This window comes from Panthera onca, chromosome C2 (genome assembly GCF_046562875.1).
Source record: "Panthera onca isolate mPanOnc1 chromosome C2, mPanOnc1 haplotype 2, whole genome shotgun sequence".
NCBI classification, from domain to species: Eukaryota; Metazoa; Chordata; class Mammalia; order Carnivora; family Felidae; genus Panthera; species Panthera onca.
In genome coordinates, this window is record NC_138347.1 from 132,889,144 (window position 1) to 132,904,136 (window position 14,993).

At 45.3% G+C, this 14,993-nt stretch overlaps 1 protein-coding gene across 3 annotated transcripts in view; it reads right to left on the reverse strand.

Annotated features, from left to right (window-relative positions):
• COLQ (collagen like tail subunit of asymmetric acetylcholinesterase) overlaps positions 1-14,993 on the reverse strand; it is a 97,024-nt gene that overhangs the window by 71,867 nt on the left and 10,164 nt on the right. For 2 of the 3 annotated variants that reach the window (XM_078432368.2, XM_078432371.2), the window contains exon 1: positions 5,339-5,482. The exons of the other annotated variant lie outside the window; for it this stretch is intronic. In XM_078432368.2, the coding sequence (XP_078288494.2) occupies positions 5,339-5,444 (106 nt within the window). In that variant the 5' untranslated portion in view covers positions 5,445-5,482. Of the gene's footprint in view, positions 1-5,338; positions 5,483-14,993 lie in introns of those variants that run through there. 3 annotated transcript variants of the gene reach the window in all.

The window sequence follows — 14,993 nt, forward strand, 5'->3', positions numbered from 1 at the left end:
CAAAGGAGAGAGTAAGGTAGGTAGGCCCTACACACTTTACTATAAAATAATCTTTAATCTTTTGCTAAGACCTTTAGGCATTGATATGCTGAGGAGAAAGTAGGAGGGAATGGAGAATAAAGAATCTAGAGGAGAGTTTCTGGAGGGTAGGAGGGTAGTCTGCAGGACTTTAAAAGCTACTATCACTATTTGTCCATGGACATCGATCTAAGTTAGTAAAATCCCTGGACTTAAAGTCAGAGGATGGGATTCCCGTCTCCAGCTCTCTTATTTTATACCAGCTGTGTGATCTTGAGGAAGTCACTTAACCTCTCTGAACTTTCACCTCCTCGGCTGAAAACTGGGAGTCTCGCCACACCCATCCCAGAGGTGCTATGAGAATTACATAAATCGAAGTGTGTGCAAGGTCTGCCCTTCTATAAATATTGTCCTTGGGTCTGTGCCACCACATTCTAGAAATTGTACAACCACTGAGCTATATCTGTGAATGGATATTGGAGCTGAGTCAATCTACAGACCCATAGCGAGCCCAGCCAGGGCCTGCCAAACCCAGGCTAGATCAGCTGACCTTGGTTGGCCCACAAACACGTGAACTTCAGTGATAAATGATTGTTATGTAAGCCACTGAGTGTTAGGATGCTTTATTACTCAGCGATAGTTAACACAATATCCCAAAATTACGGCTCCTGACACTTAAAATTTTAAGGCCATGTTCAAGAGAAATCATTCTAAAACATACCTGACACTTATCTGCCTTTTTAAACAAAATTAAGTGTACACAATTCAGTCTTCACTGGGCCATTCATGCTCATAATAGTGAGAAACAGTTAATGTGTCATAAGTCAATGGTGCCCTCAGGGGTTACCTACAGAACAGGGGCTCTAGAAATAATTCCGGTCTGCTATTCTTTTTGATCTCAGAACTATTCCCTGCTGATTGGCCATTTTTCTTGTAATCACTTTGGTCAGCTTTTTTTGTTGTTGTCATGGTGTCCATCGTAAGCATGAACTCACCCTCCCCAACCTAATGTGCCACACCACCCTTCCAGAAGCCTGCTATCTAAGCCTGCTCGAACGGTATCCAAAGCAACAATTAATAGACTTGGAGGAAGAGTCAGAACTAGTTTTCTGTGTATCAAATGCATGTGCTTTAACACTGGGCGTTGTCATCAATTCTGGCCTCTTTGAGGCTTTTTGCGCCCTTCTGTGGTTCTCCTCTGGGACCCGGCAGTGGAGTTTGCTAGGCAGTAAGCCTCTCTCTGGTCTAGATAGTTGGTGCTGTGTCTGGAGTTGTGGGAATACAGTCCTTCCTGGAGACAGTGAAGGGCTGGCTCAGCTTTGAAGGAAAGTACTGCCCAACAGGCCTGTAAGAGCTCTTTCTCCATCACACCCTTGCTGGGCCATTTAGCACATGCTGCCTGTGTTTCAACAGCGGATGTTCACAAATTCCCCCAGAGCAGAGGCAGCATCCGACTTGTCTCTGTGTCCTCTGTACCACTTAGCCCAGTGCTAGGCACATAGTAGGTGCTCACTAAGGTATGGTGGGTGGCCCTTGTGTCTACGAGCATAGGGCTTGTCTTCCTCAGAAGAGTAAGAATCTATAAGATTCTGAATATAGAATATTTTACACCAAATTATTGGAAAATATTTTCAAAGGATTAAAGTGATCCTGTGTCAAAGAACAGTTCTCATTTCAGGGCAGAAGTTTATTTCTGAACTGTGTTATGAAGAAGCCATGGTGACTAATTGTGGGAACAAGGCCAAGAGACTCTACAGGTGAAAGCAGATATTTTTTGCTCTATTGAACTGTTACCTTAGTGATTCTCCCTAGGTGCACTCCCATTGTTTGTTTGTTTGTTTGTTTTTTAAGTAGGCTTCACGCCCAACATGGAGTACAACCTGGGGCTTGAACTTGCAACCCTGAGATCAAGAGTCTGATGCTCAACTCACTGAGCCAACCAGGTGGCCCCTTCCATTGTTTTACCAAATGTCTAAGGACCACATTCACAACCAGAAGATCTGGATTTAGAAATTCATCAGGCAGGGGTGCCTGGGTGGCTCAGTCAGTTGAGCGTCTGACTTCAGCTCAGGTCATGATTCAAATCTCTCACGGATTTGAGCACCGTGTCGGGCTCTGTGCTGACAGCTCAGAGCCTGGAGCCTGCTTCAGATTCTGTGCCCCTCTCTCTGCCCCTCCCCCACTCATTCTCTCTCTCAAAAATAAGCATCAAAAAAAATTAGAAATTCATCAGGAAGTGCCAGTGGATGTATGAGCTAGCTATTCCACGTTCCCACCCCTCCCTCTCACTCTGTGCCCCAGAAGCTAATTGCCATAGAATGTATCCAGAGGCTCCCCCTGCCCCCTAGCTTCAGGCTGGGTTTGGCCAATGGCAGGCACTGCAAGAGGAGCTGAGGCACCTGGGTGGCTCAGGCAGTTAAGCATCTGACTGCGGTTCAGGTCATGATTTCACAGCTCATAGTTCAAGCCCCGCGTCAGGCTCTGTGCTGACAGCGCAGAGCCTGGAGCCTGCTTCAGATTCTGTGTCTCCTTCTCTCTCTCTGCCCCTCCCCCACTCACACACACACACACACACACACACACACACACACACACTCTCTCTCTCTCTCTCTCTCTCTCTCTCTCTCCTTCAAAAATAAATAAAATAAAATAACAAAAAAAAAGAGGTAGCTAGATTGGAGTAGAGAGAAGTTGGGGTACTTCTTGTCTATTTTCTCCCTGCTTTGGGTCCTTCTGTGGTCATAGCTCCTGTTCAATGGCCCCTCCTCCAAGGTTCCAAATCTTCTTAGGATCAATTTCCCTATTTCTTCCTCTTGCCTTTCCTTTTTCTTTTCTTTTCTTTTTAATATTTATTGATTTTGGGGAGAGCGCAAGCAGGGGGGTGGGAAGGGGGCAGAGAGAAGGGGACAGATGATCCGAAGTGGGCTCTGCATTGACAGGCTGAGAGCAGACAGCCCTATGTGGGGCTTGAACTCACAAACCATGAGATCATGACCTGAGCCGACGGTGGACACTCAACTGACTGAGCCACCCAGGTGCCCCTCTTCCTCTTGCCTTTTTTTAAAAAAATTTTTTTTAATGTTTATTTATTTTTGAGACAGAGAGAGACAGAGCATGAATGGGGGAGGGGCAGAGAGAGAGGGAGACACAGAATCGGAAGCAGGCTCCAGGCTCCGAGCCATCAGCCCAGAGCCTGACACGGGGCTCAAACTCACGAACCGTGAGATTGTGACCTGAGCTGAAGTCGGACGCTCAACCGACTGAGCCACCCAGGCGCCCCTTCCTCTTGCCTTTTTAAGCAAAAGCGTGGTAAAGACTTCCCGAGTTACTAATTCCTCAACTTTCCCTGTTGGCTCCCTTAACCCCACTCACACCTCTGAAAGTGGTCCCTTCGTTCAAATCTTCATCTGAACCATCTGAAGTGCTTCTTTTTCCTGTTGTTACCTTGACTGCTACAATCTATACAATGTCCTACCTAAAAGATATCTACACTGCACCAGCAGTGTCTCTAGGGCAAGGAGTTAAAAAACAAAAAATCAGAGGTTCTTTTCTCTCTAGTTTTCAGAACCTAGTAGCCATCTGAGTCTATCTAAATTAAATGATATAAAATGAAGGCAAGCCCCAATCTACAGATGAGAAGAATTATTATTCCTCCATTCACTCACTCATTCATCAAATATTTATTGTGCACCTACCATGTGCCAAGGCCTGCTCTGACCCTGGGGAACCAATGATAACATACAAGACAGTCCCTGCCCACATGATGCTTACAGTCGAATGCCGACTGTCTCCCAGAAGTCAGAGCCCATCAGAGGCAGGGCTAGAACCAGAAGCCAGAGTTTCCTTAAGTCTGGAGCCTTCAGCAGATTCTCAAAGGACTCTATTACCTAAATAAGGTTAAGAACCCACTGGATCAGACCGAATGAACTATCCAGCTGCCCCCCCTTAAATAGAAGGATCATGAGCCACCAGCTCCCAGAAGTGTGGCGCTCCCAGCTGGAATTTGTGGGGGCATATTGTCATACAGGCGTGGTGACACAACCACCCACCTTTCCTACCCTCCCTACTCTTCACCTCCCAACAAGTTCTCCTGTCCTCTCCTTCAGCTTCTCCCATTTTCATAATTACCCTGTGCCCTTCTCCGAGCCCTTCCCTCAGGGCCCACAGATGCGGGCAGGCCTGGCCGCACAACACGTTGCTGAACTGATTTTATGAACAGAGAGGGGCTGGGGTCTGGATTCTGAGACATGTCCTCTCTGAGAGCCTGTGTTTTCAGCAAAGGCAGTGAGAATGAAATGTCTGCCTGCGTGAAAGTATTTGTGAGATTCAAGTTGGAGGGCATGACTGAAACCGCCTCTGCTGGGGGAGAGGGGGGAAGCCAGGGGCGGCTGAGGTGAATTGAGGGGGGCTATAACGGGACAGGCAGCAAAACTGGGGGGTCTGCCTGGCTCCCTCAAGCCCTCCGGAAACATTTGAGTTTCCTCAGAAAGGTTTAAATAGGCCATGCCAGTAACACAATACTTCCCCTGCTCTGGGTCAGACAGGACGAGGGCAATCTGGTGCCTGCTGCCCTCAGAGAAGTTTGGCAGGTCAGCTTAAAAAGCCCTCTTCCCCAAATCACCCAGCCCTACCTCTGACAGACACAGTCCACTCTAGGCCAGTCCAGGGGCACTCTGGAACCCTCCACATCCCCTCAGAAATCTCCCGTCTCCCACGACCTCCAGCTGCCCTATTTGGGCAGAAGTCTCACCGCGGGAAGAAGGCACAACAGGAAAGCAGCCAGGGCTGGAAAAATGGGAGACCTAGTCCTGAGGCTGCAAGGCTCCCTGCCCACGGGCGAATCACTGGATTCCCCTTTTCCCTGCTGGGACAGGAAGGGAAGAGCTCAGCGGAGGCGTATTTGCTCCACGACATCCCCCTTGAGTCAAGCCCCCTTCAGAAGGGGTTGGGGATGTGTTCACAGAAATGTCTGGGGCTCACTTCTCCCTTCCATGCTCTCCTCTGTGTCTCTTTTAAGCTCCCCACGATTCCCAAAGTGAAACCACGCAGCAAGTGGGGAGAAGTGGGAGAGGCAGAAACCATTTTTAAAAGGGTCTCTGGCTTTGAGCAGCTGGGTGGGGGCCACTTGGAACAAGGACGGAGCGAGCTTCTGAGACAGCTCGGGTGACAGGAAGCTGCTGGGGTGGCTGTCTCCCTCCAGCCTCCTTCCACCGAGAGCAGAAGGGGGAAAATATCAGGACACACTGCAAAATAATCTTCCACCCTCCCCCCCACCCTGCCCCCAATGGATGGAAGAGAGGAAAGTGTGGTCATCATTTACCTGCTGAAATTGGGAGGACGCTGTTGATGAAAGTAGGCTGAGACACGATAAAGCGGAAGAAAAGCTGCAGATAGATTCCCAAAGTCACTGGATTCAGGACAACCATGCTGGCTGGGGTCTGGCAAGTGTCAAGTTCTCTGGGCAAGGCTGCTCGGGAAGCCTTGCTTATCTCTGCCTTTGTCTTCCTCACTGCTGTTTGCGCCTCTCTCTCCCCCCTCCCCCTCCCCCTCTCCCTCTCTCTCCTGTCTCCCTCTCCTTTCCCCATGCCTTTACCAAGAAAGAATGCCAACCATTTCCCATTAAACCTTCTCCGTACTACACAGGGTTATATTTATCTCCCGCACTGAATCAAATGCCCACATTAAAATACTATGTCAGAACTTCTGTTTTGGAGACTGAGGTGAGTGGCTACTGAAGAGGCGGTGAAAAGGCAGTTGAGTCTCAAACGTTCACTAGAAGCAGTCCTCAAAGGCAGTCAGATCCCCAATTACCCCCCAGCAGCTGCCTGCTCGGAACGCAGGTGTCCAACAGCACCACAGAATCACTGAATTTCCACAGACACAAATCCCTCTGCTGTCAGCCTGTGACACTTTTACCCGCTCGGTGACAAATGCAAAGTTGACCTTGGATTATTTTTCTTTAATCGTCCAATAAAACGGGGGAGGTGGATTTTCTCAAACAGCTTTCTCCAGGAGAAAGTGTTTGTTCTCCCTGCAGAAGCAGCACCCTTCTATCTCATCCACAGCAAAATAAGTGAAAAGACAGAAAGTGAATGATTATCAAATTACACTTGGAGAAAGAGCATCAATGACTTGATCTTTGGCAAAATCCAAGTAAAAAGTGCTGCGTCCTTAAATGAATACCCCTTATGAGTTTATGAAGCCTGTTACAGAGATCCTTAGATTATTAAAATAATGATCTACAGAGTTGCCCAGTTGGCTTTAATGCACATAACGTACTCCCGGGGCCCCGTGGGAGTTTGTTTGGGAGTGGTTTGGGAGTTCCTGGCCTCTGGGGTGGGCGTCCTTGGGGAAGAGCACCTTTCCTCATCTCTGGGGGAGGCAGAGCGTAAGGCAAGGCTCCCCGGCTTTCGCACCAGTCTCATCCGCCTCCCAGCTCTGCTGTGACAGCAGCCGAGTGTTTGCCATCTCTGAGCCTCAGTTTTCTCATCATAAAATGGAGGCGGTGTTCCCTTTAAAGGTATGCCGGAAAGGTTAAATGAGGTAACACGGATGGATCACAGATGAGGTAAAATCTGTGTATGCAGACAGCAAAAATGAAATGCAGGGAGCTGTGGTGGACTGGGGGTGATGATGGCCACTGAAAATCCGTCCCGTCCCTGTGAACGTGAGCCACTCTCCCCGGCAAGAGCTGGAGTCTGTTTCCACCCCCATTCAACTGGGCTGGGCTTGTCATTGGCTTTGACTAGTACAGTGTGGCAGAAGTGACACTGTACCACTTCCAGGCTGAGGCCCTAACGGGCCCGGCAGCTCTGCCTTTGCCTTCTAGAAGCTGCCCCGTAAAGCTACCACATAGGAGAGTCTGAACCATCGGATAGCAGCAGGGAGGGGGAAGCAGCCAGCCCCTGTCTGGCCATCTCAGATGAGGCAACAGCCACGTGAGGGAAGCCAGACCATGTGGGTCACCAGATGACGATGGCAGTCACAGCTGAAGAACAGCCCAAATGAACCCAGCCCAGAATATGGATTCATGAGCATATAAAATGGCTGTTGTTTTAGAATGATTTATTGTACGGTCATAGGTAACTGATAAGGGGCTTATAAGGAAATCTTTTGAAAGCTTGAAGAATATACTTAGGTTATATTCAAAATTAACAGGACGGGGTGCCTGGGTGGCTCAGTCAGTTAAGTCAGGTAATTTCAGCTCACGTCATGATCTCATAGTTTGTGGGTTCAAGCCCCACGTCAGGCTCTGAGCTGGTGATGCAGAGCCTGCTTGGGATTCTCTCTGCCCCTTCCCAACTTGTGCACATGCTCTCTCTCTCTCTCAAAATAAATAAATAAACTTAAAATTTTTTTATTTTATTTTTTATGTTTTATTTTATATTTGAGAGAGACAGAGAGAGACAGAGTACGAGCAGGGATGGGGCAGAGAGAGGGAGACACAGAATCTGAAGCAGGCTCCAGGCTCTGAGCTGTCAGCACAGAGCCCAAAATGGGGCTCAAACTTATGAACCCTGAGATCATGACCTCAGCCGAAGTCGGACGCTTAACTGACTGAGCCACCCAGGTGACCCAAACTTAAAAATTTTTAACAGGACAGCTTCATGGTACCCCCATTTAGCTATTCCCAAACTATTTAACAGAAGGATCTGTGATTGTTGGCTAAACCCCACTAGGAAATTCTCAGACTTGTTCTTGTTAACTTTTGAAACCTATAGTGCCAGCAGCGGTCTTTGGAGAACGTGCTACCTGGGAAGAAGGTAACTCTTGAGTAACCTGCTGCCAGAATCTGAACTTTCACCATCTAGCTCAGATCCCTCCTGTGAAGCAAGAGTGATTTCTTCCTTCTCTCAGCACACAGTTCTCACCACTGCTGTTGGCATAAAGTGGGTCAATATGTCATGCCTGCAACGCCTGCTATTGTTTTTGAGCTGCTTCTAAACCACCTTGCATTGCTATTTAACTTGTGTTAATGTCTCCAGAGATAGAGGACGGTCCCATAGCTCTGTGTACCCCAGGACAGTCCTTGCCACCTAATCCTCAACAATGTCAGTTAATTTGATCAAATCACACCACCACAGGATGAAAAGAAAAGAAAAGAAAAGAAAAGAAAAGAAAAGAAAGAAAATGGCATAGTTTTATGCTCCAGCCACACTAAACAAACTGCATTACCCAGCACCCCTTTGTGCCTTTGCACAGACAGTAGCTGGCTGGCCCAGGCCTGGTACAAGAAAGGACTTTGGTAAGTATGGGGAGAAAGTGAGAGGGAATGTGGACAGCCAGGCACGCAGAATTAGAGCCTGCATAGGAGAGGCTGCATATACACATTCAGGCCACTGGGGGGCGAGTCACCTCTACCCTCTGGGGAGGCCCCAGCACAGAGGTATTTATAAGCCCCAATAGTTATGAAACAGCTCTTTGTAAATTTCCATTTCCCATGTACTGTGTATTTTATGAGTCTATTTCTTATAGGGTTACCCTAACTGACTGAGAAGTTATCTTTCTTCAAACTCTCCTGGAAGGGCTCTCAATCTTTCAGAATCTAATAACACAGGCTATTAGATTACCTAGAAGGAAATTATTTGAGATTTGTGAAAGGCTTATACCAACAAAGCCAGTCAAAGCTAGAGCTTTCTCTCACAGGCCTCGTAGGTAGGAATGTATGGTATACAGATAGGCAATCTGATGGTACTCATCAACACATGACATACACATGTGTCGTTTGATTCAGTATTCCACAGAAATACTCATTCAACTGCCCAGGGGTTGAGGTGCAAGGATGTTCGTTACAGCCTCAGGTCTGAAACAGCCTAACTTTCAATGAATATGAGATTGGTTGAATAAATCATAGGACTTCTCTTCAGTGAAACATTATACAGTCATTACAAAGAAGAAAGTAGTCTTTGCAACAAATATTGCTGGAAAAATCAGCAATATTTGGGAAGAAATGGTAAGAAAAATCAGTCTTCCGTATGCAGAACAAACAAAAATTATTCTTAACTCTTACTTTACCCCATACATAAAAATTATCTCAAAATGGATCATAGACTTAAGAGAGAAAATCATTAAACTTCTAGAAGAAAACACAAGAAAATCTTAGTGACCTTGGGCTAGGCAAAGACTTCTCTTCAAATTAAAATTTTTTTCTTAAATAAAAATGGCATATATTTAAGATATACAGCATGTTTTGGTACACATATATTTTGTGAAATGATTACTGCAGTCAAGACAATGAACATATCTGTCAACTCATATAGTTACCTTTTTTCTAGTGAAAACACTTAAAAACTACTCTCTTAGAAATTTCCACTGCACCAAAACAGTATTGGTAACCGTAACCCCCATGCTATATGTTATTATTCATCCTATATAACTGAAACTTTGTACCCTCTGACCAATGTCTCTCCATTTCCCCCATCTTCTCCAGCCCCTGGTAATCACCATTTGACCCTTGGGTTCTATGAAAAAAAGTGTTTTAAATATTAGGACATAAAATGCATGAAGCATTTAAGAAAAATGTTAAACTGGACTTGATCAAAAATTTTAAACTTCTGCTCTATGAAAACCAATGTTAAATTGAAATGACGAGCCAAAATGAGCACCTGGGTACCTGGGTGGCTCAGTCAGTTAAGCGTCTGACTTTGGCTCAGGCCATAATCTCGTGGTCCATGAGTTTGAGCCCTGCATCGGGCTCTCTGCTGTCAGCACAGAGCCTGCTTCAGATCCTCTCTTCCCATGCCCCACTCATAAACGTGCTCTCTCTCCCTCTCTCAAAAATAAACAAACAATAAAGAAGAAAAGAAAAGGCAGGGCAGGGCGCCTGGGTGGCTCAGTTGACTGAATGTCTGATTTCTGCTCAGGTCATGATCTTGCAGTTTGTGGGTTTGAGCCCCACGCTGGGTTCTGTGCTGACAGCTCAGAGCCTAGAGCCTGCTTCAGATTCTTTGTCTCCCTCTCTCTCTGCCCCTCCCCTGCTTGCACTCTGTTTCTCTCTCTCTCTCTCTCTCAAAAATAAATAAACATTAAAAAAAAAAACCTCTCTAAAAAAGAAAAGACAAGCCAAAGACGATAAGTAAATATTTGCAAAACACATATATGATAAAGGATGCATATTCAGAATATCTACAGAACTTTACAAGTCAAAAATAATAAAGCAAGCCAATTAAAAGAAAAGGGCAAAAGGTGTAAATAGATACTTCACCAAAGGAGATACGTGAATGGCAAATGAGCACATGAAAAGATATTCAACATCATTAGTCATTAGAGAAATGTAAACTAAAACCTTAATGAAACGCCACTACATACTACTAGAATGGCTAAGTTTAAAAAGACAGACATTTCCAAGTGTTAGTAAGGATGTGGAGCTGCTGGAACTCTCACACATTGCTACTGGGAATGCAGAATGGTGCAACCGCTTGGGAAAACAGTTTGGCAGTTTCCTTTAAAGTTAAATATGCACTTACTCTACCACACAACAATTCTACTCATAGAAATGAAACCGTATATCCACCCAAAGACTTGTACGTGAATGTTCATAACTACTTTCTTTGTAATAATGAAAAACTAGAAACAACACAAATGGCCATCTACTGGTGTAACCAGTTGTGTGTAATACAATACTACACGGCAGAAACAAGTCATCGGGATGAATCTCAAATGCATTATGCTAAAGCCAACACCACAAAAGGCTACATACTGCATAACTCCATCTATAAGGCATTCTGGAAAAGGCAACACTACCGGATGGAGAACAGATCAGTGGTGACCAAGAGTTAACGGTCGTGAGAATCAGCTACAAAGGGAACTTTTGGTGGTGATGGGGGATGTTCTTTATCTTGACTGGAGTGGTTGTTTGCCTCCTTTGTCAAAACACGTCAAACCGTACTCTTAAAAAGGGTGAGTTTTATGTGAATTTTCCTGCAATAAGCTTGACTTTAAAAAAATGAGGCAAAGATAGTTTACATTTATGCATGGACGTGGAAGGCTGTCCAGAGAATATTGCTGACTAAAACTGCAAAGGTACAGTGCATCTGACCAAACATCTGAACAAACAAGCAAATCTATTTATCAATTATGTATATGTGCAGAGAGAAAGATCTAAAATAATACACATTTCACACTTGGGGATGGCAGTATGTAGGATAAGAGATGGAGGGAAATTCCCTCTTTACTCTTATACATATTTGTATTGGAAATTTTTGCAATGAGTGTAACTTAATTTGTAACTTAAAAGATATATTTTTTAGCAGAATCAGAGTCTTGGCAATCTTAGGAGTAAGGAAGGAAGGAAGGGGGGGAATAAAAGGTGTCTTTTCTCCATGTATGAGATCCAACAAGTCCCTGCCGACGTGCTGAGAGGAACAGATAGAACATTTTGATTGGTCCTGCCAGAGAACAGATCTCTGAGCATGTTCTGGCCTGGAATTAACGATGATTCAGTTATGCTAAGGCCCTGGCCACCTCCTGCTGGCAGCTGCACCAGCAGGAGAGAGATAAGACAGGGCAACTGAGAGGCCCAGGGAAAGTCCCTCCTCACAGCTCCCTGTCCTCTGACAACTCAAGCTGAAATCAGAGCCAGAACCCATGGAGCCTCGAGATGCAACAGAAAGACCCAGCAGAGAACCAGAAGAACGAGTAAGTCTAATTAGACGAATTAGACTCACCAAGGCCTTGAATCTGCAGTTCTAATCCCAGGGCAGGGAGCTTGCTGTCCTCACTTTCAGGGAAGAGATTTGCACTGAGTTGGCCTCGAACTACCTGGATGCAATCACAATAACAACAATAATCTTACCCAATTCAGTGTTTCTCAAACTGTGCTAGAGGTGCTCCCACTGTAAGAGATATTCCATTTTTACAAGGTAGAGGAGTTCCCATAAATTGAGAAACACTGTCTACTTTATGCTCCTCTTGGAAATTTACAATATATATAAGTATACTAAAGCCACTGGTGTGTCCTGTAGTAAAGAAACCATTTTACTTGCTCTTACCTCTCAAAGTATTTGACTCTCAAACCCATTTTTATTTAATTCTTATTTGATTCCCCCTTTTCTTCTTATCTAGGTTCTATACAATAAATACATTACTGATGTGCTAGATAAATAATTACAATGTAGGGCTTTATTTTTTTATAAAATCTTTTTTTTATCATTTTCCCCCATTTGTTGTTCATGCAGTGAACAACAATGAGATAAGACTTGTAATTCCTATTTTACAGAGAAGAAAACTAAGGCTTATGGGAGACTCTGGTGACAGCAGCAGACATCGGGTCACTGGCAGGTGGAGTGATTACCAGCAAGACTGGACCTGAACCCTCGTGCTGGTACACTGAGCCAGAGGTCATCAGCGCTCCCAGGCCTGGACTTGTTCTCCAAGGGAACATCAATCAACTTCATCTTTACCTGGAACTGGACCTAGAAATGCTGTGAGTCCAAGAATCGTTCAGCTCTGAAGATGCGAAAGCACACTCTTGGTAGGGAGGACAGGAAATCTTTTATGGTAGGAAGTTAGGGAGGGCTGGAGACTTCAGAGGAGATCTCCCAATGGTTTATGACAACCGAGGAGTGATGGTTCTTGAACTGAAACCTGTAAGGAGGGAAAACATCCTGATTCCCAAGCAAAGCCAGTTTCCTGGTGTTACTTATTTCAAGGACGACAGAAAGGTATGAACTCAAAAGAATAAAGCCACCAAAGAACATAACAGATCTTAGCCCCACTTTTGAAGGTCAGGCGGTGAGTTTACCCCAGATTTCCCCTAGGGTGAACCCCAGAAAACTTAGTTGAATTCACTTCATTCTCTTCTAGCCAGTCCAAATGCATGTTTCTAGTTAACCACTGTTTGAACTTACCATGTGTTCATTGCAAAATTTTATTTTTACATATTTATTGGAAGAACATTACCACCCCAGTTCCCCTGCCTCCCCCTTACCTAAACCCCACTGCCTCATCACATCACATCCAGCACAGCCCCACTTAGAGACAGTGGTTCTTCTTATCTTCTAGGAGATTAGATGGAGTACAGAGGAAGGGCTGCCCTCACAATTTGATTTGGTTAAAGGTAAAGACAAAGCATCATTTTCAAATGATCTAGTCTCTGTCCAGCTGGAGGTAGCAATCATACCTTTCTATGGCATGTGGCTGTGTTGTTTGGCAAGGCCCTAGAACAGGACCATTCCTAACACATCGATAGGCAGATGCTGACCAAGGCTCTGAGGTAAAGGGTGGGAAAGGGCACTGCCTGTGTCACATATAATGATGCATCCTCCCATGGCATCGTGGGAAGGGAGATATTGGCCAAGATAAACAATAATCGGAAGCCGCTGAGGAGCCTTTTAGAATTACAGACTTCTAGGAAACAATACGCTATGACACAAAGGACATACACGGGGACTGCAGTCCATGCTGCTTTGGGGTCCGTGTAATTCCTGTAACCAGGAGGTTCTCCGTCCTGTAGGCTATCATGGAACAAACTGCATAAACTGGGAGCCACAGCGTTCCATATTACTCCACTCCTTAGTCTTAAAGTGCTTTAAAAATACTCAGCCCACAGAGAAAGGGTGGCCTGCAAGGCCAAATATATAGCTATACAATCTTGGATAAGAACAGGTGACTTTTTTTTTTAAGCACTAGAGAGAAAAAATTTTCCATCGAGTTATCATGGATTATGTGATTACCTGTTTCCTTATATACAGAGTTACCCAATATAACTGTGATGTTTCACAAACACATGCATGTCCCCAGGAAGTGGAGGCAAAAGGCTAAACTGGAGAAGATGGAAACAGAGAAAGAATGATTCGGGAAGGTAAGAGAGAGGTCAGAGGACTCATTCATTCATTCAACAAATATTTACCCAGTTCCTACTGTGCTCCAGGCAAAGATCTAGGAGTTGGGGATTCAGTGTGAATCAAATGTAAGAAATTTCTAGCCCCCAGGGACTTAACTTCTAGTGGGAGTCTCAAGACAGACAAGAAGCATGTATAATAAAAGGTCCATGTTATTATATTATTCATCGTAATCAAGAATAACGGAGAGATATAATTAATCAAGAGAGCCTCATGAAGGGAAGTAAAAGGTAAGAAATTAGGAAGGTAAGAGAAAAGTTTGCCTTTAGTCCTCAAGGGGGGGTTCATGAAAGAGTCTGAGGCAATTCTGACCTTACGGGATGGAAATACCAACATCAGCCACTGTTCACTAAACATCTATTGCACTTGTACATATGTACTTGTACATTTTTTGAAAGCCTCACAGCAACTCCATGAGGTAGGTGTTACTATCTCCATGTGACACATGAAGAAACCAGGGCTGATAAAGGCAATTGAGGTAATCTGCCCAAGGCCGCAGAGCTAGAACACAAAGCTGGCTGCATGCCCCAAAGCGTGGATTCTTTACACTGTACTATTCAGCCCCGGGCCCAGACACCACAGGGAGAGGGCAGGTGGGTGAGGGAAACTACTCTGGCCCAGGGCTTAGAGTGGGCATGAACATGGCCTTTCCAGGGGCCACCAACAGGGCCTCTTGTCCAGAGTCCTCAGAGGGAAACAGAATGGGCTGAGCCTAGGTGACAGATGCTGGCAGATTCTGACAGCCTGGAATAGCAGAAGGTCACTTCCAAATGGGAATGACTCTACAATGACTGGATGGGGGATATTTTATATGTGCTCAGTGCATTCCAGCTCCCACTCAGGCTGGGAATTGCTAGCAGGGACAGTTTGCCTTGTGTTCTCCCTGGCCTGACAGTCAATTCCAGAATACCTGTTCTTCTATACTCCCACCCCTTCATGTCCAAATGCTCCCAGTTTTCTCAAGTTCAAATGTTTCCTCTCCACGAAGAGTTTGCCAGGAGGAATGTGTTCTACCCCCCAGCCCCCAGGAACTTCCCTAGCACAATCTTGGATCTTCATTCTTGGCACTTGAAGGCAGTGTGCGTGGGGTCAACAGCCACAGTTTAAGCATGGCTTTGAAGCCATTAGCCAGTT